The sequence below is a fragment of the Eucalyptus grandis genome, chromosome 8 (assembly GCF_016545825.1).
Source record: "Eucalyptus grandis isolate ANBG69807.140 chromosome 8, ASM1654582v1, whole genome shotgun sequence".
Lineage (NCBI taxonomy): Eukaryota > Viridiplantae > Streptophyta > Magnoliopsida > Myrtales > Myrtaceae > Eucalyptus > Eucalyptus grandis.
This window is the reverse complement of record NC_052619.1, coordinates 57,816,640-57,842,337: the sequence shown is the minus strand read 5'-3', so window position 1 is coordinate 57,842,337 and position 25,698 is coordinate 57,816,640. Positions and strand designations below refer to the sequence as shown.

The 25,698-nt window shown below is 41.0% G+C and overlaps 4 protein-coding genes and 1 non-coding gene across 10 annotated transcripts; 3 read left to right on the top strand and 2 right to left on the bottom strand.

Moving 5' to 3' along the window:
• The first annotated feature begins 283 nt into the window (after positions 1–283).
• Positions 284–4,330, top strand: LOC104415306 (probable WRKY transcription factor 47). Of its 4 annotated transcripts, none has more exons than XM_010026581.2 (8): positions 286–359; positions 452–511; positions 610–807; positions 980–1,063; positions 1,255–1,401; positions 1,767–2,120; positions 2,418–2,531; positions 3,464–4,330. In XM_010026581.2, exons 3-8 carry the CDS (start codon positions 619–621, stop codon positions 4,130–4,132), a joined length of 1,557 nt encoding a protein of 518 aa, XP_010024883.2. In that variant the 5' UTR covers positions 286–359; positions 452–511; positions 610–618; the 3' UTR covers positions 4,133–4,330. The 4 variants fall into 4 exon arrangements, with proteins under 4 accessions (XP_039155123.1, XP_010024883.2, XP_010024882.2 ...); XM_010026580.2 differs by having other exon boundaries at positions 603–807; XM_039299189.1 differs by lacking the exon at positions 1,255–1,401 and having other exon boundaries at positions 284–359; positions 603–807.
• A 3,743-nt stretch (positions 4,331–8,073) lies between these two features.
• On the top strand, positions 8,074–8,144 carry TRNAG-GCC. Its single transcript has one exon. It is a non-coding gene; the product is annotated as a tRNA-Gly (tRNA).
• Positions 8,145–8,171: 27 nt separating this feature from the next.
• LOC104415305 (cyprosin) lies at positions 8,172–11,440 on the bottom strand. Of its 2 annotated transcripts, none has more exons than XM_010026578.3 (14): positions 11,222–11,440; positions 10,682–11,021; positions 10,540–10,600; positions 10,325–10,419; positions 10,121–10,233; positions 9,837–10,005; positions 9,702–9,741; positions 9,516–9,580; positions 9,287–9,400; positions 9,131–9,195; positions 8,899–9,055; positions 8,688–8,807; positions 8,430–8,518; positions 8,172–8,351 (listed from the first exon to the last, which is right to left on the bottom strand). In XM_010026578.3, the coding sequence occupies exons 1-14, from the start codon at positions 11,374–11,376 to the stop codon at positions 8,261–8,263; spliced, it is 1,674 nt and encodes a 557-aa protein (XP_010024880.2). In that variant the 5' UTR covers positions 11,377–11,440; the 3' UTR covers positions 8,172–8,260. The 2 variants fall into 2 exon arrangements, with proteins under 2 accessions (XP_010024880.2, XP_039155403.1); XM_039299469.1 differs by having other exon boundaries at positions 11,094–11,359.
• Positions 11,441–12,477: 1,037 nt separating this feature from the next.
• LOC104415304 (SWI/SNF-related matrix-associated actin-dependent regulator of chromatin subfamily A-like protein 1) lies at positions 12,478–22,255 on the top strand. Of its 2 annotated transcripts, XM_010026577.3 has the most exons (25): positions 12,478–12,937; positions 13,060–13,096; positions 13,236–13,327; positions 13,437–13,492; positions 13,616–13,688; positions 13,983–14,049; positions 14,328–14,394; positions 14,525–14,591; positions 15,065–15,148; positions 15,236–15,277; positions 15,510–15,665; positions 16,000–16,077; positions 16,816–16,884; positions 16,982–17,047; positions 17,135–17,263; positions 17,788–17,844; positions 19,246–19,335; positions 19,517–19,582; positions 20,372–20,440; positions 20,505–20,609; positions 20,759–20,884; positions 21,228–21,286; positions 21,430–21,466; positions 21,674–21,930; positions 22,162–22,255. In XM_010026577.3, exons 1-24 carry the CDS (start codon positions 12,758–12,760, stop codon positions 21,908–21,910), a joined length of 2,109 nt encoding a protein of 702 aa, XP_010024879.2. In that variant the 5' UTR covers positions 12,478–12,757; the 3' UTR covers positions 21,911–21,930; positions 22,162–22,255. The 2 variants fall into 2 exon arrangements, with proteins under 2 accessions (XP_010024879.2, XP_018716324.2); XM_018860779.2 differs by lacking the exon at positions 15,510–15,665.
• A 1,285-nt stretch (positions 22,256–23,540) lies between these two features.
• LOC120286598 (diacylglycerol O-acyltransferase 3-like) lies at positions 23,541–25,043 on the bottom strand. Its single transcript, XM_039298893.1, has 2 exons — positions 24,831–25,043; positions 23,541–24,428 (listed from the first exon to the last, which is right to left on the bottom strand). Exons 1-2 carry the CDS (start codon positions 25,026–25,028, stop codon positions 23,787–23,789), a joined length of 840 nt encoding a protein of 279 aa, XP_039154827.1. The 5' UTR covers positions 25,029–25,043; the 3' UTR covers positions 23,541–23,786.
• Positions 25,044–25,698: the final 655 nt, after the last annotated feature.

Below are 25,698 nucleotides of genomic sequence, written 5' to 3'. Positions count from 1 at the left end.
ATGTCAATTCTTCCAAAAACGACAGGCGTTTCGGGGGCCCTTAAAGAAATGTAGCTGTACATGGCATCACCATGCCGTCATTTGCTCATCCGCGACAAATACGGCCAACCAACGCTCGAGTCTGCCTGTTTTTTTCTGCAATTGGAAGAACTTACACTTAATCTCTTTAGTCTTCACCCCTACCCCCCCAAGAAATATATTTTAAGAAGTTACTTAATCACCTCCATACGATATAATATCTGAAATTTATCATATATAATCGACATAATCTCACGGGATCAGTTTAGTACTTGAGGAAAGTCGGACTCTATGTCGAAACGCTGATTGACCCGTGCCACCATCTCCATCACTGCCGTATGGTTAGAGCCGCTCTTCTCGCGCGCGCTCTCCTCTTTTTCTTTTAGATTTCAATCTTTCTAAATTTTTTCTTTTCAATGTTGTGGATCCACAGATGAGTTACCGTATTGTATTTGCATTCGTGGGGTTTATATTCAACATCAAGACTTTTGAGGTGAGTCCACATGTACACACTCCGTCCCACGTCAAAGAAAGACAGACTTCTTTTGCTTTTATATAAAGAGCTTTTTGTCTTCCTGATGAAGCATTTAGTGAGATGAAATGATTCCATGCTCTCAAGGCAACCTCATGGATCATCAGCTCGCACAAGAAGATAAACAGCCCAGTTCCCCGGACGGAAGGCCTGCCACCATGGAGCTTGACTTCTTCTCCAGCGACCGGCTCCGGAGCGATGGCAACGACCACGGAGCTAGCGTTCCAGATTCAGCGAAGCTCCATCCTCTCGATGATGTAATCGCAAATTCTCGTTCTCATCCTCTAATGCTATGTATGTTAGACTGTGATAGACTGTAATATCTAGCGCTCAGGGAAGACTCAAGATGAAGGTTATTCAGTATGAAGATCATGATGGATTTTAATAGAGATTATTCAGTATTTGCTCAAGGTTGGGGCTTTTGTGCAGGGTGGTGCAATGGATTTTCTCACCCTAAGGACTGGTGTTTTGTGGAGAGAGAATCATCAAGAAGAGACCAAGCCCACTAGCCAAGTGAGTCACAATTGCTCTCTCTCTTCTCTCTCTAAAGAACTTCTGGGTTTTTCTGGGTGCAAAATGAATTTGCCTATCTCATATGGGTTTGACATGAGATACACATGGGTGTTGATTGTACAAAACTTTTCTTTTGATCATGTAATTAACGAATTGGTTTGTGTGGATGTGTTCATGGATATGATCAATAGCTGAAATCTTTGAGGGACAGACTTGAGGAATTAAAGGGTGAGAATCAAAAGCTAAGGAGCATGCTGGAGTTGATCTCCAAAAATTACACTGCTGTTTATGCCCAGCTTCTTCTAGTTATGCAAACAAAGGCATCAATCATTCACAAGGTAATAAAAATCTTAACTGTAATTAGCAGCACAATTATAGTACGTTTGCTTAGGTATAGGTGCTTTTCTTCTAGTATTCAAGGCTCTTTATTTTGGAGGCGTATATGATACCTGGGCCCCGGGAGGGGGAAATCAGAATTGAAATTCTGGGGGAAAGTAAGAGATCATATAAACATTTACAGAATTTTCTTCCAATTTTTAAACCATGTATATATAAGCAGAATAATTTATTAGTTTTGCTCTACTTGAATTGCTGCGGTCTACTGTTTGCCTCTATATTCTTGACTTCTCTTCATCACAAATCAATAGATTCAGGAAAGTAAAAGAACGAAAATTGTTTTTTCTGTCTGTTGCTTGCCCATCAGTTCCAGGATGAGGGGCTTGCTAATGCCGGAGTGTCAACTTATGGCGATAATCTGAGAGAGAGATCGGAGCCATCCGTGGAAGCCGGCATAACTGATCAACAATGTGATGGTCAGAGCGTGGAGAACCACATAGGGATGAAAAGAGCATTGTCATCGACGAACGAGACCAGCTCTGATGATGGTCAAACAAATCAGTCTATGACAACCCTAGAAAGTCCAAATGTGGCAAGAGGCAAGAACATAGTAAGAGAGGATGAAGAAGATCCTGATAATCATCAAGACCAAGTTTTGGGTCAGCAGGGTTCTTATAGAAAGGCGAGGGTTTCCATAAGGGCGCGATCTGATGCACCAATGGTTAGATTTCTTCTCCCCCTTCATTTTCTTCTCGAGTCCTTATGATCAATCGCCTAGCTCTAACTATCTTGATTGCATCCTTCAATCAAATCTTCCATATGTCAACCGTGGTCAATGCTGATGCATGAGTTATTTATATATCCTCAAAAATCATACATGATAATCTTCAAACATAAGGATTCAACAAAAATGGAAGGTTTTTGAGAGAAGTTTTGAGGAACTTTAGAGAGAGAACTCCCTTAGCGTAACTAGCATATCAAAATGATGATCAATGAGCTCAGTAATTTTTTGTTGCAGATAAGCGATGGGTGTCAATGGAGGAAGTATGGTCAAAAACTGGCGAAAGGAAACCCTTGTCCCCGAGCCTATTATCGCTGCACAATGGCCATCGGATGCCCAGTTCGTAAGCAGGTATATTCCAGAATCTAAATATGGACAGATGGATGAAGAATATGCCAAAATTAACAAAAATGGAGTTCTTGTTCTTTTTCTGGACCCATTTTATGGAAACCCTAATATCACGCCAACGAAAAAGATGACCTTCTGCATGTTGACTTTGAATGAGCTGACCGTAAAGTTCCAATTAGGGATAAAGTAACAGACTAGGCCATAATCACGAAGACATTTCATGAAAAGAAGGATGGAAACCTTTAAGGAAACTGACTTGCGTTTTCTGAGAATTGAAGGTTGTCGGAAAGAAGTTCTGAGGAACTTTCTTTCTCTTTTCGCTCGATAGATAGTCCCGGTACTATTGCATTCTATTTATTGAATATTTTCGTGTAACTTTCTCGGCCAAACTCTGAGCATTTAACCTCCTACCCCATATGTTGAATTCTCCTGATTCTGATAGATAAACACATGTTGCACGTCAAGCATAGAATAATACTATGCGTAGTTACACTTCGATGACCAAGAAAATTGACTTCTAGAGGTGCTTGACTTGTCGATAAGGTTTGGCCTCATCTGCTCATCATCTTCATTTTGATTTCGTCCACTTCTTCAGTTTCTTCTCTTTCAAATTTGATTTTGCTTTCCTTGAATGGCTGAATCTTCAAATGATAATAAGGGAATTAAGTGCATAAAAAATGATACCGTGAAACTTCATTTTATTTATGACACGATAGACAGAACCAATCACAGTTTACAAAGTGTACGATGATATTTACTTTTTGCAAGATTCTCTATAAGTTTCAAGATTTTATTTTATGCGATCAATTTTATTAAGTAAAATGAGCCGGACTTACCCTTGCTAGTTGCTATGACACGAGACCCAAAAAAAAAAGTACTCTCTTTTGCTTCTTAATTTCTCCATTTATCATATTGAATTATTCTATTTGACGCAGATCCAAAGATGTGTCCGAGATAAGACCATCCTCATAACGACATACGAAGGGAAGCACAACCACCCACTTCCTCCAACAGCTGCTGTCCTTGCCAAAACCACCTCCGCTGCCGCCTCGATGCTCCTTTCCGGCTCAACCGCAACCGAAGCCGCCCCCAATGGCAATAGCAACCCTAGCTTCCTCTCCAGCTCCAACAACTTCTTGTTCCCACATCACTTCCTCTACAGCAACTCCTCCACCATGGCTTCTCTTTCTTCCTCATCCCCTAATTACCCCACAATCACACTTGACTTAGCCCAAGCTCCTCTCATCAATAACCACTCTCTGCACAGCCAAAGAGCCCTTTCATCAACACCCAATTGCCAAACGCAAAACATCCCCCCTTCCAATGGCTACCCAGGGTTCCTAGGGCATCCGCAGATGCACATGTTGCCACCACCACAAGCGCATAACTTGCTACTAAACAATCAGTACCCTTCTTCATTGATGGGTAACGTTGGAGCAACCATCGCTAGCGACCCCAGTTTTGGTTCCAAACTAGCAATTGCCATTTCTTCGATGGTAGGCGCAAGCGCAACTCATCCAGGAATGCTCAACAGCAACACGAATGGCTGCACCAACATCAGCTCTAGTACTAGCGCCATTATCGCCCATGACGATGCCTCTTGACCCTATATCGTTCACTATATATTCCTTCTTTTCGATGCCCCGTTTTCTCAGAACCTTCCGAGGATTGTGTAGATGTATGCCACATCGACGTCGATTTGCTGCCTGTGGATGATGTGTGTATAATCGAAGGAAATTTATCTGTTGTAAAAGGACCCATGAATGAATTCTCTTGTTAATAAGAAAGAGCTTCTTCTTATAGGTTTCTCCTCTAATATTCAGTTTGGGTTAGGTGCGGAAGGCTGCTTTTTGGCTTTTTACTAAGCATAGTCTTATTCCCTTAATTAGAAGATGAGATTGTATATGTGTGCCCATTTTATCTTTTATACCTCTCGTAGTTTGACCCGAATCTCATTATAACAAGGCTGGTATGAATGAACCTCACGTAAAACCGGATTTGTGCAAGTCCTTTCTTCATTATTTCGGCCAATGTGGACATCACCTCTTACTAATTTATTTCTTGTATTCTTCTTTGTACCAAAAGGTTGAAATGGAATGAATCTGTCTCTCACGCAAGGTATAATGACGTAATCTCTTACCTTAGCATATACGTTTTTATTATCCTCATAATAAACAATATCCCATCCCAACTGTCACAAGCGAAATCAATTTTCCACATTCCCTTTTTCTTTTCGTTCTTGTTTTGTTCTTTTTCATATAAGATAGCATTGACGACTTGGTATATTACTTTGTAGGCGTCACCTTAAATATTATTGACTTTGATGGCGGCGTAGCCTTCCCCAAAATTAAGCTTTAGAGCAAATTCTTCAAAAAAAAGCTTAGATTCTTCGTCGAGGTTTAGAACGTCAAAGAAGCAAAAGAAATTTTCCTTCAAGACTCTTCTACTAAAAATCATATCATTGACGGATGATCTAAGAAAAAGTTTTTTGGGAGCTTAACATGTTAAGACAAATGAAAATTTCATACTTGTTATATTCGAAGAGTTGAAATTTTTTGGAGTAAATGGCACTCAACTTTTATCTCGATGCATGAAAAACTTGTTCTAGATAACCTAGACCTCTATGTAGAGTGTTTTTCACCCCAATTTTGAAAGTGAAAACCCACGTTAGAGCGGTTGTAAATTGTCAACGGCCATTTCAATGGTAAGTCGGAGTTTCACCACTCCCAATGTCGATTCCCTCCAAGTTTGAGCACAAATTGTGGACATGAACGTAGAGGCCCAACTTCGTAAAGACTCATGAAACATTTTGCAAACCCCATCAGCCGATTAAGTGTAGGACTTTGGCCTATTTGAATGTCTTTAATCCAAAAAGAATTTGCGCACATTTAATGATATGAATAGACTGTAAGACTTGGGGGTTTAATGATAATAGTGTTTTAAAACGAGCCCATGCTTTTATTGGCCAAACGTGCACACATGTATCAAAGTATCGTCAACATCAACATAAGTAGATTTGCCCACATCATAAGTAAGTGTAAACAATTGAATATTTGATCTATCTAACCGGTTTCCAGCTCGCTTTATACTTGATTCAAGAGATTAGCGAGATATTTCGTAGTACAAAGTTTAGGTAGAATTTCAAGCTGTGAAAAGAGGAAAGGCAACGCATGTCAGGAAAACTTTAGAATAAGAGCTCATCATGCTATTTCATCCTTCACTTCGGAATTTTACAACTTCGCATCTTTTCGAAACAATGAGACGTTTGCAAGGGTACATAAGAGTGGCGCAATTATCAAACATGGACCACCTTTCATAAGACGTTTGCAAGGGTACATAGACTTTCTCTATTGTAGAAAATGGAAATGATTTGCATTAGTCAGCTTTGCAGCCGGAATGTTCATTGGTTCCAACATCATTGTCGGCATAAAGCTTGACTATTCAGTAAATTGGTTAGTCTCGTACCTAACTCTGCAATCTACAAATTGGACCTGCGCACCGAGACTCCGGTCACATCTGACTCTAAGGTTATCATTGGCATCCAGATTGCACTCCGTGCAGTCTGAGGGCGACATTGCCCCGTTTCATGCGCCGTGGCCGTAGATGCCGTGAGAGCTGGTGCAGTAGTTGTACCCGTGGGTCGCGGTGTCGTGCCACATGTCCTCCAGAACCACATCTATAAAATTGGCGTAGTTAGTAAAGAGTTGACTGTACGTATGCCCGCTGCATACGCTGTACACGAGCGACTCGTCGGGGGTCGGATCTCGCGACATCGCCAGCGCAGTGGAGTAGTGGCCCGACGAGGATGATTCTCGTAACGTGATGTGAGGCGCTCATGATCTTGCTTGCTCTCTCTTGCTTCACTCTCGTTCTCTTTGCTTTCTCTTTGGATGAAAGGTCGAGCGGGTCGTCGTCGTCAACGTATATGAAGAAGGTTTCTTCTCATGGTTTTCTCTACCAGTCGTTGCTCGTGGTCTTAGGTGAAAATAGGGTTCTATTCTTGTTGTTTTGGCATTTGGTAACTATGAAATTGCATCCTCCTACAAGACGACATCACCTCTTGCCACAATTATTGTGGATTCTTAAACTACACCATCTGAACTTCTTGTGAGTCTTGGCATCCCTAAACGTAAAAATAAGAAATGCAATCTTATCAGCTTGCTAATAATATATTCACTGGACAGACGGATGACCCTTCAATTGTATTGTGAGACACCTGATTCTTGGTAAAGAAACCTATAATCACCAATGATTGGAGTACCCCTACAACAATGAAAATAGGGTTCTATTCACTAATGATTGAAGGAGTACCCCTATAACAATGAAAATAGGGTTCTATTCTTGTTGTTCTGGCGTTTAGTGACTATGAAATTGTATTCTCCTAAAAGATTGCATCATCTCTTGCCACAAATCTCGTGGAATCCTTGCTGCGATGGGAATAATCGATAAATCTTCTTCATGCATTAAACAATTTCTTTTGATGGGTTATGTATTTAACAATATGTTTAAAAGCACAAGCGGACACAAGCATATTATACTCGATATGCAAATCCCTAAAGATGGCAGATGAAGAAAATGACATAAGACTTTGTTTTCTGGTCAGCATCATCATCATCCATGTGAACCCATTTGTAATCCACAACACTTGATCTAATATAAACCAAGACAAATACATAGTAACATCTAATTAGGGGTCTCTTGTGAATCCTTGATTATTGATCACAAGGTAATCTCACCACAGAAGACGAGCCATGGCTTCTACAGAGGCCTCCGCGGCCTGCCCATTTAATATACAGGGATTGTGGGCTTCATGAATGCATTGGTACATTCTATTTGTCTTGCCCTATACCCAACAATGCCTTCCAGTTGTTTTACATCCTAAGAATTCTAAGATTTGAATGAGAGCCCGGGTGAAAACTTTTAAGGACATGCTTAGGTCCACCTAATATAATATAATCAACACAAACATATAGCAAGGCACTTCATGTAGTATCAATCCCTTGCCATGATTGAGGGTGTGCTTGCAAAAGGATTATTTTCTCTCTCTCTCTTTTGATGACATTGATGATTGCAAAACAGCTGTGAACGATGGTGAAGAAAGTCATTCACCTTGCTATGAGAGACTTCCAAAAGCTCATGCTAAATAAGAGTACAAAAAAGAAGCCATAAATCATATGATATTTAGGGACTAATGGAAGTGCTAAGATCAAAGATCAATTAAAAAGATTATCCTGCACTTGAAAGAAGATACAGAAAAATAATGAATTAATATAATGGTAATTTGATACTCCATCACTGCAGTAAAATAAAACATAGGAGTAATCAATTTTGACATTTTTCACTTAAAAAAAAAAATCACACGAGAGTAAATAATGCCTAAGGTCACAACTTCAGTCCAGAGAAATTATTCAATCAGTTATAAACTTATTATAAAGATATCAATTCGATTCTATTATTTCTATCTTAAATGGACATTGTGAATAGGGATTTGAGTAATTTATAATATATTTATATATCAATGTTGAGCCACATTACACATCAACATGCACCAGTGGTCTAGTGGTAGAATAGTACCCTGCCACGGTACAGACCCGGGTTCGATTCCCGGCTGGTGCACTCCCTTAATTTTTTTATTTTTTTTTTGCCTATCTTCCCTTCTCTTTTCGAGCTCTACATACTAGTGCCGATTACTTGACGTACAATCTAGTGCCGATGCGCGAGGCGATGCCCTGCTAATACTGCGCCGCGTCCGCGAATCCTATGCGGCGATTGCCGAAGTCGAACACGGTGTGGTATGCTTCCATGAAGATCTCTCCCAGCACCCTGCAGAACGTTAGGACACCACGTTATATGCCGCGAAATGGTTCAGTCGTGCCAAGGACGATGTCGACAGACGTGTACCAGAGGGGGCCCTGAGGAGGAGGGACTTCCAAGGGCACGAACCCGCTGACGCAGATGGCCGAACCTCCTCGTTGGACTTTCCTTATGTACTGCAAATCAAACGGCACAAGGGAGAATGAAATCCCCGAATGGACAGAGGACGAGATCACCGAAGAACATGCAGGCGAGGTAGGTCGGAGACCCTAAAGAGTATTGAGAAGTTCGAAGCTAACGGGAGGCAAGGAGAAGGCTAGTTCGATGACTCCTTGAGTCCTTTACCTGTTTGGGATTCAATTCGAAAGATTTGTTTCCGATGATGAAGGAAACGGGCGGCATCCTCGGAATGCTGTCGCAGTCGACAGCTACTTGTCCCTTCAGATTTGGCAAGCGCTCGCACAACTTGAACACGAGCAAACTTGTTAGCGATCGATTAGCTTATACAAGACCGAGAAAGTCGATATGGGTAGCCTAGTGAGGAACTTGTTCGCACCTTGTCGATGTATTCGAATATCGTTTCTTTAGTGCCGTTCTGTAGCAGCTTGGTATGGATCCACAGAACTGCCGTCTTGCAAGCTGAGCAGAAGAAGTTCTCACCGTCTTTTGATTTGCCGGCACTTTCGCTTTCGACTACCTCTTCGATCATTTTGCTGCAATTAGCCCGAGTTTGCATTTCAGCACGGAAAGAAAAATGTCGCTCGATAGAAGGAAAGAAAGATCCATACCTGCCGTGCCATGAGTGGTTATTAGAACAGAGACCAATGCTCGAGCAGACCTTCTCGGGTTCCAGCTGCCGGAGATGGAAATCAGATTTATGGCAAATGTAACTTTGCCTATATGCTATAACTATTTGCATGGAGAGAGACTGAATCGAGACATACACCGGATATCAGTAGATGCCACATCTGATCCCCGTACTCGAACACCACTTGCTTGCACTCCATGCTCACGAGTCCTTTCGCACCGATTGCTTCATTGATTTTGGCCAGAATTGCCTGGAGTGGAGGATCAAATTTTGGTTGTAACAGTTGTTCCACAGGATTTTCAAATCTTTTTCAGCTAACATCGCCCGAAGAACTAGTGATATTCTTAGGGACAGAGGCTCTGTACCGTCGGTCCAGCAATGAACGATGTGCCTGAATCCACGATGGCAGCGCAACCACCACTGCAGACCCCTGAAACTTGAACTCGCAATTCAGTCGAATCTTTCCTCATGTACTTTAGATATTGAGAAAAAAATTGGACTTACACACGTCAGTATGATGAACTGGTGTCCAATTGACAGTGGATTATTACCTGTAGACTGGTTTCCAATGAGAAAATCTTCAAGTGAAATCTGGAAACAGCAAAAGAGAGTACACTGTTATGCTTCAAAGCGAGCAGTAACATCGGCATCAAGATGGAGTTTGATGGAATGAAAGAGAGTGTCACCTGCCAGTAACCCCTTTGAGTGACCTGAACATAAGTGTGATTGCCCTTGAAGTGTTTTGGATCGACACCTCCGAAAACAATTTCTCCGCCCTTATCAGACTTCGAACCTCGATTCAGCCAGAAAGAGAAGACCTTTTGGCTAACTAAACCTTGCTGCACCATGTTGTACCTAAGTCCAAAATCCAGAGCATCAAAAGATGAGAATGCGCCTCCAGAGAACAAAATCCTGCAATTTTTATCTTATATTAAAATATCATAGTGGACATAGCGAACTTGGTGTCTACCAAATTGGCAAAGCGTTTGCGGCTGATATTTCTCGAAAGCCAAGCCCGAGTATCCCGTCGAATTTCGCCAATGTGAGAGTAAGACTCCATTCGGTCACAGCTTCAATGAAGACCTGAATAATGGCAGACTCGTGGAAAATTACAATTTGATGCATAGAGATTCACCAAGAAAAGTTCAATAGTTTTGTTCAGACAAACTCATACTTGATTCTTCACTTGAAGTTTCCCAATGCGCACGATATCTTCACTGAAATACCCCCAAATGAATCCAGATCCATACGGGATCTTGCGATGTTTTCCTAAAGATGAAAAATCAAAGCGAGAGATGCAAGATAAGCGTCTCAATCGAGAAGCATATGCGACCAACAATAAACGACCAGCTATGGAAATTATTAGAACTGTTTGTTCGAGATCATTACCATTTGGTCTATATGTACTGGACTGGCTACCGTTGTATCTAGAATGCAGAAAGCCAGCCATCTGCATTGAAAAATTATCCTTTTAAGCAACCACAGTGAAGGGATAGCGAAAAGAAATTCCTTACAAGAAGTTAATACTCACAGAGAAGAAGATACAGTCTGATGAAGGTATCCAAAGGTTGGAACTGCCGGTGTCGAAGATGACGCGAAAGTTTTGAGGAGGCGAGCCGATTCCTATCTCTCCAAAATATCGAGCATCTAAGGAAGTCTTTAAAGGAAAATCATCTGAAGCCGCATGACCCTGATGCGCTTTGACGTATTTTCCGGCTCTGCCGTTATTGCTAGCTGCACTCGTACTGAAGAGATCGGGTGGTTGCTTCTTCAAGGCTATTCTTACTAAGCCGCTCGAAGAAATCATTCCCGGGCACCAGAGACAGAGGACTAGGAACAGTAACTTTGCCGCCATGCTCCCGGAGTCCAACCTAAAACAGATTTATTTCGCTGAACTCCAAATTCCAATGATCAAGATGTAACCATAGGCTTTAGCAACTCACCTGGCATACTCAACAGCCATCGGCGAACGGAATTATACAAACTCCCTCGCTCTACAACGGCGAAGGACACCTAATGTGCTTTACAAAACTAAATTCTACGAAACGTCTAGCATGCTTAGGAAGTGTACCTGATCAGGCTTGATGTTTGATGCCGGAGCAGGATGGGTAGAGATTCAAAACCAGACAGTACTTCAGAAAACAAGCCGAGAACTTTCTTGGGCGTTACAGAAGCAGAAGCAAGCGATGACGGTACGCACTGCTTATATGTAAAAAGGATCCCCATAAATTTTTGGAATCCCTGGAACACATCTGCTAAGCGGTGCTAAGCGGTCAAGTTTCTTTGTTTTGCCCTTCTGAGGAACGTCACCAGGAAGGTTCCTCCTTGTCCATGCATTGAATTAATACGGACCAGCTGCTGAAACCCTCTGAAAGGCACTTTAGCTCAAGTTTTAATTCTGGCCCGAAATTTTTTTGTCTCATTAAAAAAAAAGCGCCAAATCGCCAAATTTATCTAGAGTCTTAATCCTAACCCAAACTCTTTTCTTTTTAAATTATAAAAGAATACCAACTATAGCTCATGTCTCAATTCTTTCTCGGACTTTATTTTTGTCTTATGAAAATACGCCAACTTTTAGTTGGCAGCCCAAAATTTGAATCTTGTTGAGTTTCCATCAAGAATCTACCAAGCACATGTGGAATGACACATTGAATCTTTACCGAGGCATCATTGGACGAAAACTTGATAGAGGTCAAATTTGGGTATTAATGTTTTTTTAGGAGACAACAAAAGTTGGCCAAATTTGGGATTCGACCTAATGTTGGTGCTTTTTCATGGGCTAGAATTGAGGCACGCCCAAAAATTTATATTTTATTTATGAGACAAAAAAGAAATTTGGATCAGAATTGAGATCCAAATTAGAGTTAATACTTTTTAAGGGAATTAGGCCACCAACCAGCACAAAAAGGGATTCACCCAACCACTACTGCGATGGTGTCGTTGGTTTCGGGCTCTCCCTCCCCTTACGAAGGGAAGAAATTCGAATCCCAGAAATATCGTTAGAATTCAGAAATATCTTTAGAATTCTCGTGTCATCTCAAGGATTTGTCGGCTATACGAGTTTCTGGATCACCGAAAAAGAAAAGAAAAGGGATCCACTCAAAATGATCTCTTTAAACTAACAAAAGATTATGGTAGATAACATGGACATATTGAAATCATACACCATGATACACCATGATAAAGTGAATGGTAACTTTTTTTAAAGCACCGACTATCCAGATCACTTCTCTCCAATTCATAATCAAAGATCACGTCATCTCCCCAAAAGTTGCCAAGACAATAATACATTTGCTGAGTATATTGATCCATCGATCGAGTAAACACCGTGGCATTCTTGTTTTCTGGTTTAGGAGTTCTTGACTTCCTTGATGGGTTTCTTTACTCATTCTTGATTCCTTGGTTTGACAGCACCTCTCTCTCTCTCTGTTACTGAAACGGCTAGTCCAGTGCCAAACAGCGACTGCAAAGCACTTTACTTTTCCGCAGGATCGTTCCTCTTCCAAGAACCCAGAAGCGAGAAGAGCCATCTCTGCAGGCTCCATCGAAGGGTTTACCTGGGCAAGGCCGGAAGCGAGGAAAAAGGCGCGAAATTTGAGCCCCGGGGATGGACGACGACGATTGGGATTTGAGCGCCGAGGACTTGGATTCCCTCGAACGCGACGCGCTCCAGCAGCTCTCCCGCCCCCGCGACTTCCCTGGGAGCCAGCCCCGATCCCCCGTTCCCGCCCCGAGCAGCGCCGGCTGGAACAGCACCCGGGTCGTTCCCGATTCTTGGCCATACAAGGTTTTCCCGCTCGCTGGCTTCGTTTTTTTTTTTTTTTTCCGCGAGTGGATTTGTTTGTCGTGACGTTTTCTTGGGTACGATTGCCCTGGAAGCAGCGGTTTGACTCGCTCGTCGTTGTGCAGGGTGAAGACTTGCCGGCCCCGTCTAGAGCATGTGCTGGTAAATTGTTGCTCCCGAGTTGTGGGGATGAGGCCTGATTTTTGTTTTATTCTGATTTGGCTAAGATGGTTTGTCTGGTTTTGGAGGAAGCAGTGGTCTGATGTTGATTTTCCGACTTCGCTGTGAACTGTTTGTTTAGATGAACTCGGGAAGGAGCTGCTGCCGAAGTCGTCTGTTAAGTTTTATCTTCATTCCAGTGGGAATGTGGCTGCAAAGTTCCAATATGACCAGGTTTGTTGGTGTTTTCCGACATCGTTTGCAGGGAAAGAGTCTTTTTCATTTGAGCACTGAAAGAGAGTTTTTTTATGTTGTTTCTCCATTTTAATTTGGCTGCCACCAGGTTATTGTTGCCGCTTTCCGCAAGATCCCTAAAGCCAGTTGGAATGCAAAAGAAAGGTATCTCTCTCCCTCTATAAGCACGCGCGTGGGTGAAACATTCAACATGTTTGCATGGCTTGTGTACTTGCTTTTAGTTTCCAGCCACATAGCATACTCACAGGTGGTGTTATCAAACTGCAGAATTTGGATGTTCCCACTGTCTTCTTTGCCATCAAAAAAAGTCCTTGCTGAAGAACGTGGCTGTAGAATTGAGGTAGTAACTCATAACTTTCCATCGTTCTTCTCTAAAATAAGTTTATTATGTGCTGTATGAGTATATGCATGCTTAAGATATATAGAAATGCATGTTGAGTTTATCATCTTGCGAGGTCTTTTAAGGTATGGACGTGCTGCTAAATTTACACATCATAACTGGCAATGGTTGGTGTTGACTATACAAGTTGTCAATGGAAATGCCCTATACCGCAACTTATGAATATTGATTTATATGGCCATCATTCAGTTCATGTTACCTTTCAACTGACAATGTATCTCCTTGTTTTGGCAGATAGTGAACTTGGATCCCTTGGTATGCCGAGCTATTGCTGCTGCATCTGCTCTCCCGGATCTACAAGGTGAAGAGTTGATGCATCTGAAATGTCTACTATATTCAACGATTGAACTCGACTTCTTTGTATTAAAATGCGTGATCTAACTATATTTTGAAGTGATTGTTAGTTGAGTGCATTACTATCATTGAAACAAATGCATAAGTGTCAAAGTTGGATAGTGAGATTAATGGAAGAGTGTACTTTGGGCTTTATTTGAAGTCTTAATTATTATACATTTTTTTTGGGGGTTGTTAATTCCCATCTTTGTTGTATGAAGTCATTGATAATTTTTATGTTCCCAGACCGATATGGCAGTATGCCTAGTGATGTTGAATCAAAGCTTCTTCCATTTCAGCGGGATGGCGTTAGGTACGTACATACTATGGTGTTTTATTTTGTTAGAAAATGTTATGACATGTTCTGTAACTTAAAACATTCAATATCGAGTTTTCAATTTGGTTATTTATCTAATATTGCCTAGTGTAAATTTTTTTGTCAGGTTTGTCTTGCAGCATGGAATTCGCGTACTGATAGCCGATGAAATGGGACTGGGAAAGACTTTACAAGTGATACATTTTTATCTCTTTAAATTATTTATCTGTAGTTTAAAACCGTGGCTGTCTCTCTTTCCAGCAGAATTGTTTTCTTAGTAGTTCATTCGGGAAAGATAATAAATTGTCAGTTCTTTGGATGCGTCATGTTTGGTTTCTGCATTTAAATGCTTGATGCTATTTTAAAACAACACTAGTATTTCATAATCATGAGGAGTTTGTTTTGTTTTCCTACTCTTTGTTTTCTGTACTGAAGAATCTCTAAGTTTGGTGTATACAATCTATTTATGTTAGAATCTGTCTTGCAACTGTATTCTTTGCATGGATCTCTTTTGCAACAAAAGAGAGAAGAAATTAATGTGACTTTTACAGATGTTTTTGGATCTACTGTCTGAATTCTCAAATTTGGAAGTACGATTCTTAACAAAGCCATAGATTAATGACTTGTCTTGTTTGAGTTTGCACATTTTATCCTTTTGTTTGTGCAGGCAATTGCTGTTGCTACGTGCGTTCGTGATTCATGGCCTGTTCTTGTGCTCACACCATCTTCCTTGCGTTTGCATTGGGCTACAGTGAGTGTTTGCTTTCAATCTTTTTAACTATTATTTTACAAAGATGGCAGTTTAGGCCTGAATGTTTTTACTCTTTTCCTTGGACAGATGATTCAGCAATGGCTAAATATACCTTCGTCAGACATACTTGTATGTTATTATATTATTTGTCTATATTACTTACTTCGGGTGCCGCCCTCTTTGACCTTATGTCTCTGATGCTACCATTGCTGGATTTGTTAACAAGATATATAAGAAATGGTGATTTATTGAATAATGCCTATGACCTTGGTTTCTAGGACTTTCATCTGATGGTTGTCATCTTTAATCTATATATCTTTCCTTGTCTCTTCTTTCATTGCTAATGGTGATTATCTGTTAGGTTCTTTTATCTCAATGTAAAGGGTCAAACAGAAGCGGATTTAGGATAGTGGCCTCAAACACCAAGAGCAGTGTACATCTTGATGGCCTTTTTAACATAATTTCTTATGATGTTGTCCCAAAGCTACAGAATGTGCTAATGTCATCAGATTTCAAGGTAATGCTCACATATCAGTCTTACTTTCTGACCATCTGTTTAATGTACCTTAGATAGTTTCATAATTTGTCTTAATCAGGATAAATAAGTCATAGTGAACGAGCATGGCTGTGTGGGAGTCTTTAAGCTGATGCTTCATGTTCTGCCTTTTGTTTAGACATATGGAAACTGGTAAATCGGATGAGGATGGCCATCCTATTAGGTTAGGTTAACGTAGAGTTTTCAAGCTGATCCTCGATTTTCTGCCTCTGTTAGTTAATTCTTTTTTGGCTCTAATATTCAGCCTTTTCTTTGGCGTCTCTGTGCATGCTTTAAAGTTGATGTTTTCATACAGCTTGTGATTGCAGATGAATCACATTTCCTGAAAAATGCACAAGCTAAGAGGACGACTGCTACCCTTCCTGTCATAAAGGTTTTATCAATTTCAATAACTGAGCCTGCTTGAGGCATATTTCAAATTTGGATCAATTACTTTACCATCTGCACTATTTACTTGCTGGACGAAAGTTTAGATGTGCATTTCACAAGGCAGACAATAGGAATGCACAATACGGTGCATGTTAATATACATTCATTTTGCTTTACATGCTACATCGGATGGTGTCCGCCTGTCCGGACTCCAGTGCACTACAAAGCAGTTATATTCTATATTAGTATGTAATCGGTGAGTTCAAATGCCCATATGCTATTTATAGGCTGGTTTGCCCATCTAATGCATATTTTCATCAAGGAAGCTTCTGGAAGACCCCCGTCATTCAGAAAATTAATTGCACAAAATTTACTTTCTTTCGACAACTTGGACATGGAATCATCTGACTTCATTTTCAGTTTTCAAGGGTAAAGTAGTTTGTTAGGTTTTATTGTTTTCCTCTGGCAATTATTGTATTGGAAATGGCACGCATCGTTAACTTGATGCTTGCTTGTTGTTCAAAAGGTTGCCTCATCTTTTTTCCAGCTAATTTGTGGAATACTGGTTTATTAGAAGTGCACAATGTTTTGTAGCATCGTGTTTTCTCCTTGATTATTTTTTGATTGACAATTTATAATGTGAATACAGCAAACATACTCTCTCTCTCTCTCTCTCTCTCTCTCTCTCTCTCTCTCTCTCTCTCTCTCTCTCTCTCTCACAACTTCAATAATAACTTCGCAGAAGGCTCAATATGCAATGTTGCTAAGTGGAACTCCTGCCTTGTCTAGACCAATTGAGCTTCACAAACAGGTACTTGAAGTGTTTAAAGTTGTAGCTGGTAAAGTTTTTACGAACTAGAGTTATGTATCAATGGTATGTGTCTACTTAACCTGTTTATGTGTTGCAGCTGGAGGCCCTCTATCCAGATGTTTACAAAAATGTTCATGAATATGGTCAAAGATATTGCAAGGGTGTATGTGATGTTTGAAATTGCCCAATAATTTTGCTTTGAAGTTATAATTGTTGGAGATTACTTCTTTAACAAAGAGAATCTTTTCAGGGATTTTTTGGTGTTTATCAAGGTGCCAGTAACCATGAAGAATTGCACAATCTGATGAAGGCAACTGTTATGATCCGAAGGCTTAAAAGGGAAGTCCTTACGCAGCTCCCAGTTAAACGCAGGCAACAGGTAACTTTTTATATCCTCCACTCTTATTCATTCCTGTATATCAGATCTCCTACATGCATTATTTTAGTAACATACATATTAATCAATGTTTGTTATGTTCTAGGATTAAGTTCTTCATTTCTATCAGTGTGGGGAAATGAGAACCTTCTTTAAACAAAGCCTAAAGAAAAGTCTTATGCCTAAAGAAAAGTCTTATCTCCTTAATGATTAGCTTTCTGAAAACTCCAAGTAGCAATTGAGTTATTGCTCTGATGTAGCCAGTCAGGTCAGTGGCCTTCAAATTTGAGCAATTTCTTCAACTTGTAATGGGCAATCTACACTCACTGAGTCGTCCATTTAGATACTTCTGCGGGCAAAATTTGACTAAGTCAGATGAGTGTGAAGACCCATCTGAGAATGAAAGCCATGCTATTTGTAATCCATATGGCTTTATTTGCTTTTATCTTTCGTCAGTGGGAAAGCTTTTGCTTAATCCTGATAATATCAATCTCCAGTACACTCTTCATATTCGGCCTTTGTTTCAGGTTTTCCTTGATTTGGCTGATAAGGACATGAAAAGGATCAATGCTTTGTTTCGTGAGGTAATGATATTGATTTGAGAGGACATGAGAATATTTTCTTTACTTTATGGCATAAATTTTGAATAAATGTGTTGAATTACCTTAGTTAATTTCTTTGTGTGCCTAAGCATAAGAAACTTAATCCAGCGACGTCAATTACAATTGTAGTGTGAGGTGGTGATATTTTGAAGTGGAATTTTAGGTTTTCAGGGTGGATTATGAGTTTCTCTCTCAAAATTTCTGGTCGTGAATTATTTCTATGAGAACTGTGGTTCTCATTTGATAAATCAGGCCATCTAAAGTTATTAACGAAAATAATGAGAAAATCTGTGGCTACGATGTAAGTTGAATTGTAGTTTTGGAGCTTGAGCTTGTATCTTGTTTACACAAATAAATATTTTTATTACCTTGGGAGTTTCATTTCATATCCCTGACAATCATCTGATTCTATGCATTTGATAATTTGATTGGACTTGGGAGGAGCTTTCTGCATGAAGGACTTCCATGTACTAATGCCATTGTTTCATGGAGTAAACTAGTTTGTGTGCTTTCAATATTTATAAGCTTCTGAAGCTTTCAGACCAACAATTATTTAAGGCATGGAGTTGAGCAATTGAACATCAACGTTTGCACCAAATGAATGTGATAGATATGAGGATGCTGTGAGGAATGTGGTGGTGCACAAGAAAAGACACAATTAGAAATGAATCAGTTCGGTAAAAATTAGTTGTTGCTCCAGATGAGCATGAGATGAGAGAAGCTTGTTCGAGATGGTTTGGTCATGTTAAAACTAAGACCTTCAGGTCCAATGAGGACATATGATCAAGGGATAGTGAAGCAGGTTAGAAAGGGTGGGGGAAGACTTTGAAGAACGTGGAGTCAATAAGAAAAAATATTCATGCACAGCACGTTGGCACGCACTTAGTGGGATAAGGTCTAGTTTGTTGTGCTTGCTGTTGTTCACATAATGGAATGAGCAAAAGTGCCGTTAAGATGATCCCAATTTTAAAGAGGAAAAAGCTGGCACTATTTGTTTTTGAGAACATGGCCTTCATCTGGTCACTTCTTCAATTATTGAGAAGTGTTGCATGGCATGAGGAATCCATTTGCACTTCATGTGTGCTTTTAGTATACAATATATGAACTTTATGATTTTGTCAAGCTATGTAATCAGTTTTTACATTTTTTTTCTTCCATGGACTTAGAGATAGAGCCTCATTAGCTTAACTACCCAAAAATGAATATTTCTGGCTTTGGCTCTTTTTGGACTTGTGAACGGTTGCAGTATATGGTTGGTGACAGTTGTTGTTCATATCACGTTTCCGGCTAATTACTATTATGTTATCTCCATTGTTTCTTGCAAGATGCTAATGACATTCTAGTGTGATGAAAGACAGTAGCCAATTGATTTCTGTTTTGTAGTTAAAGGGGATAAAAGAAAGAATCAAGGCCTGCACATCAAAAGAAGAGGCCGAATCGCTCAAATTTTCTGAGAAGAACCTGATTAACAAGGTATACAGGTCCATATGCATGAGATGTAAAAACTGAGTATATTTTGTGGTGAAGTCATTTCCATCAAGGTTATCCTTCTCAGCTTATTAGAAGTTTTTATGAACACCAACCCCGCACCCTGACCCAGGATGAATATGGAGGAAAAGAGAATATTACTCTCTAATGCACTGATTGTCTGCAGATATACACCGATTCTGCTGAAGCCAAAATCCCAGCTGTTCTAGACTACTTAGAAACAGTTGTTGAGGTAATTGACTGACCTATTTCCTAGTCCATTTGAATTCCAATAAGCAACCATAAGTATTTTGGATTTAAGAATTTGTGACAGTTAAGCTTTTGTTTTATCTCGTTGATTAGTGTCATAATCACTTGCTGTTTGAATTGCAATGTAGTGATCATACTTAGACTATCCATACTTGTATGTCCTTCAATGCTACATTTCTTTTACTTTGAAAATCCTAGCATGTCATGTCTGAATTTAATATCATGTATACTTACCTAGGCTTAACATGTTGGAAATTAGTATCTTCTCAATTTTGGTGTGATCTAGACTAGCACTAGCATTTCTTTGACTCTTAGAGAAGGAAAAGAATTTCCCTTGGCATTGTTTGATATTGTTTTCCGCTATTTGAATGTCTGTCACCATTATATATCACCATTTTAGGACTTCAAATAAAAAGAAATGCCAAGACGTCACTTTCTTTCGAAAGGTCTCTTGCTTTAATAGGAATGATCATGATTTTTTTCTTAACAATTGATGTGGGAGTCTGATGAAGTGAATCTCTGCCTTCAATGGCTTCAATTATTTTCAAACGAATGATTTGATTCTTTAGCTGACGAACTTTCTTATTCTGGGTGGAAGTTTTCTACACTAGTGCTGCTATTAGGCATGCTCTACATTAGGTGCTAGTTGATTTACATGAGGTTATAGATATAGCTTTACCTCCTTGCTCTAGTAGTGCTGAAGATTATTGCAAGCTGCAATTGCATTTTGCATTTTGGAGGCAGAACATACTAACCTGCTTATTCTCGGCAGGCGGGCTGCAAGTTTCTCATTTTTGCGCATCACCAGCCAATGATGGACGCGATACATGAATTTCTTCTTGTAAGACTGACTTTTAGTATTTAATAGATTGATCTTTCATTTACAAGTTTTGATAATTTTACAGAAGAAGAAAGTTGGTTCCATACGGATTGATGGCAGTACACCCGCAGTGGCAAGGCAAGCTTTGGTTACTGATTTCCAAGAGAAAGATGCAATAAAGGCAGCAGTGGTATGACAGTTGCTTTATCTTTTACTTGTTCAAGTTCATAATTTTCCATGACAAGTTCTTTCACGTCAGATGTGTAAACTGTTACCCTTGTTTCCTCTTGATTCTCCTTCATTTAATCGATGAAGCCTGAAGTTTGATTCATTTTGCAGCTATCAATCAGAGCTGGAGGTGTTGGTCTGACCTTAACAGCTGCAAGCACTGTTATATTTGCAGAGCTATCGTGGACACCGGGTGATCTGATCCAAGCTGAAGATCGTGCTCACAGGATTGGTCAGGTAAAAGCACTGTAATTAAGGTGAAAGACCAAACTCGTCCAAAGTCTGCAGCTGTCAGCAATACTAGTTCATCGCTTTCTATTTATGTTGACTAAAAGCTTGCTTTATAGCCCTAAAATTCAATCAGTAAACCACGTTTGATATGGCTTTGTAGTTAAAAAACCACCAGTTGCTCGTGAAAGAGTATTCACTCCTGCTGTGGCTTGTAGCATCTTCTTAATTGGTCATCAATACTCATGTTTAGTTTCGTCTAGTTCACAAGTATTCTGTTGAGTCATTGTCTTTTAAATTTGCAAATACTGTCCTTATGGGTTTCTTGACAAGCTTGTTTGTTTTGTTTCAGGTATCTTCAGTCAATATATATTACCTGCTGGCAAATGACACTGTTGATGACATAATATGGTAGGTGCTATTCCCTTTTTTGTTAGTATCATCGAGGCTTCTATGGTAATGTGGAGTATTGAGTGTGGAAAAATTGTGAGCACATTGACTCCGGCCAATTTTGTACTTTTAAATAATCATCTTTGTCAAAACTTTCTTTTCAGGGATGTTGTCCAGAACAAGTTGGAAAATTTGGGTCAGGTAAATTGCCTTCACTAGTCGGCTGTAAATTATCACGCTTCTTTATTTTTTATTGCTGTTATTAATGCTTCCTATCTATCCTCCCGAAACAACTGCTCACATCTATACCAACTCTTTTTCAGTGCTCCTGATAGTATGTCTCTCTTTCTTTGGGTGATGCTGATGCTATTGGAAGAGTTTCATCCCTTACTCTGCTTTCTAAATTAGGTGCTTGATGGCCATGAAAATACATTGGAAGTCTCAGCCAGCCAACCAACTAGAAACAGCCCTGCAAAGCAAAAAACGTTTAATAGCCCTGGCAAACAGCATACACTTAATAGCCCTGGGAAGCAGCAAACATTTAATAGCCCTGGCAAGCAGACAACACTCGACTCGTTCGTGAAGCGTTGCAATAGTGGTGACCCCTCTGAACATCAGCCCAAGCTGAAATTTCCCAGGCATTGAAAGCTAAAGCCCCCTTAAAGGTAGTGTATGACTGGACATGCGTGCTTTGCAGAAATGGATAACACAAACAACCTATGAGCAAATTGTGTGTGCAAGGAGTTTGCACTAGAAGAGCAACAATTTGCTGGATATTCATATTTTATATCTTTTTCTCTTGTCTTGCCTTATTTTTTGGATGGAAGCACTTAAGTTCGTTAACGAATTTTTACTAACTGGAAAATTGCTAGACCTGAGCTGCCTCTTTTGTGCAGCTATAACCATGCTTAGGCTCGACAACCTGTTCATTGGAAGGCGAAAATAGTGGATGTACTAGCATATGGAAGGGTTTAGATGCGTGAGCGAGAATTAGAGAATGAACTGTACTATGCTTGTGTGTAAGAGGTGACCATGGCTGCTTCAAGAGGATGAATGAATGCTAAAGGGCTCTAGAGAGGCGTCCTTGGAGCAAAGGAGGCATCATGCCTTTGATTTGTGATGTAAGAAGAATGCTCGACAGGTTCGGTCATGAGCTGCTGGGGTATCACAAAGATAGAGTTGAAGCCTCAGGGTTGGTACCATGCAATCTTCTATCCTCTCATATTGGTCGTTAAAATGAAGTTCCATGCCAGGTTTAATTTTGGCCAGTAAAAGAACATTTTAGGAGCATAAGATCCAGCGGCTCAAAATTTCAGTGGTACCGATCAAGGATATGGATAAGCAAATAAGGTCGGGTTAGCCCATCATAACAGGAGCAGCCTGTCGCTGAGTCAAATGGTGGAGCATAATTCAGGAAAAGTTTGCTGATGTTTCAGGCGGAGCTGCCGGCGTCCAAAGAGTCTTCCAAGCTAAGCTGTTTTCGATCTCACCTTTCTGTGAAGGAGGTGAGTCATTAAGAGGAAGATCAGATACAAATCCTTCTGGGTATTTGCTGCCGTGGAAGTGGCAGCTACCCTCACAAATGTCAAGTTGAGTACGAGGTCAGCTGGCCAATATCTTTTGTACTGGCCATTTTCAGCAAGTTGATGTTGTTCTGATTTAACTGTACTTCTGCATGTCGGGCAGTTCCCGAAAGCTTTTAGCATCCATTGAGATTGTTGTTGGGTGACAAGAATTGGTATTAAGGTTTTTAACAGATTGTGTAAGTATTGAATCTCCACGCATACCATATTATTGTACTGTGGAGGATCAATTAACATACTGTATTCCAGTCAGACTTTGTTGAGATCCTGGTAAAGATTTGAGTAGCTAACGCTTTTATGACTGCATCAGCTGTGTTTTCTCATAAGCCAAGTCGAATATCTCTTCCATTAGCAGTGTCATTCCTACTTCAAGATGCTAGCACTTTCAAGATTTTCACGCATTGTGAGACATGAGTTGCCCAATCTTTTACTTGGGAATCGTGTATGCAACTAGGACTGGCATTGAGAACGAAGTACGATTCCAGATATCGCCAGAAGACCTACCATTTGATCGCGCAATTATAATGAATTTAAAGATCACTTGTGGATACCAAAAATCTTCAGGCGACCAAAACATCAACTTTTCTTTCCAGGCATGTCACTGTTAAATATCATTCCCAAAAATTAAAAGTAGGATATAAGCTGAAATAATTCCGGGCAAAGAAACTACAGATCTCGATAGAGTGACCATATTTTCCTCAGTAATCCATATGAATGTTGTCCACCATTTTATATATGTCAAATGAAGGAAATTAGGACTGGTACAAATCCTTCCAAAGAAAAGATTATAGAGGGACTACAGCACTCGGTGGATGCCTAAAGAACAGAGCGAGAGACCTTAACAACAGAAACAGAGACTATGCTTGAGATGGAATACATATTTACTGAATTGTACCTGGGATGCCAGTGCATATATAGCAGATCATCCAGCACAGCGACTATGCCGCGTTCAACCCCAGATCTCCATCCTTCCCTAAATATTTAGCCACTATAGCATCAACATCTTCCAAGCTGACCCCGATAAGTAAAGGATTCGCCGGAATCCTGACGGAATCATCTGCTTCAGGAGCTGGATTCTCACCCAAGCTATTCGAGACCCTCACATTAGGGCCGTCCCTGCACTTGCCCAGGCACTTGCATTCAACAACAGCACCTTCAACGACACCAACCGCATTCTTGAATGCCTCCAACAACGCCGGTCCTCCTGAGTTCCCGCACTTCTTACCCATGCACACTTCAATCCTTTTCGTCACCACCACACCACTGGCTGCAACATTGCTAGGACTGCTAGTTGTTGCCTTGCGGTACAGAACCCCATTTGGCAACTCGAGAGTTCCGGCATTGTTATCCTCTTCTTTCGCAAGAACTTCTGTCCTCAGGCGGCCCATGTCAATCACCTCCCCGCACTCACTGTCACTGGATTCCGAGGAGGAGGAGGAGCAGGACGACGACTCCGAATCCATCATAACTTTCTTTCGCTCCGCCTTAAGCTTGGCCTTCTGTTCTTTTATCTTTCTCTTCAGCTCCTTCTCCTCTGACTTCAGCTCTTCAAGTTGTTTCAGCAAAACCTCCGCTGCTTCCTGCATGACGATGGCCACCATGATTCGATAGAAAACCCACCAACACCGAGAAAATCCAAGCGAGAAACACTCCAATTTGATTCAAAGCACAGATTTCAGAATTAAACACCCTTGAACTAACAAAAGCTTACTCAAAATTTTTCTTCTTGGAAAGCCAATTTGCAAGGGAAGATCATGAATTCATACAGGGCAATAGAAAGATCAGGATATGGCAGATTTAATGCACAAATATCAACCCTGAATCGGATTAAGTGAGAGCAGATCACTAAAACAAGGATCTTTCCATCTCCCATAAGATCAACCATAAAATCAAACTACAAATCACCTCACAACACAGTTAAATTACCAATCAATTGAAGCAAAATTCCCAAAATATAAGACTTTAAAACCAAACGAACCTACCGAGATCGGCTTCTCCCGACCTTCGACAACCTCGCCGCCGCCGCCGCGACGCTCCATCCGACAAAACTCGGAAAATCCTCCTTCCTCAATCCCCTCGACATCTTCAGCCTCTTCTTGATCTCCGCCTTCCCGCCATCCTTCCTCCCCTCCCCGTTCCAACCAATCCTCGGCTCCCGCCGTAATACCGCACGTGTCCATCGTCCCCAAACTCGGACCTCAAAGCGCCGCGAGGCGCCTCGATCCGGCGCACCCTCGCGACCCGTGCCGCCGCAAACCCTAACCTGGCCGATCGGATTCCCGCGGCGGGGATCGATCCCGGCGCCGGAGAAGCGAGGGAACCGCCGCGAAGCTGCGGCGAGGCGGCGGCGGCGGAGGAGAGCGACTCCATTAGAACGCTGGTTTCAGCTTCCGACGCCGACACGCTGGAAAAAAAAAAAAAAAAAAACACAGAAACGCTGTCGATGAAATCAAGGACGAGTCACGAAATCGACATGAAGGACGAGGTGAGCGAGAATTTCCTGCTCTCCACGTGGCGCGCTTTGAGTGGTGGAGAGGGGAATCCGATGACGTGGACGCGGGGGGGGCAACGGCAACGTGTCTGTTTTCGGTTTTCCGCGCGCTCTTCTCTTCCGGGGGAGGCGACGGTCGATATGGATAGGGCGGGAGATCGGACGGCCCGAGTAGGGCCACGTCGGCGCCAAAATTTCCGTACGTCTCTCCAGCAAGGTGTGGTATTACCATTACGCCCTTGGAAGTCTCGGTGAGGAGGTGAGCGAAGCTCGGTCTGAACCCCGAGTCAACGGGTTTGACTTTCCGATGGATGGCAAGTTGGCAACTGCCGGTTTCCTCGCTGGCACGTGCGAACCTG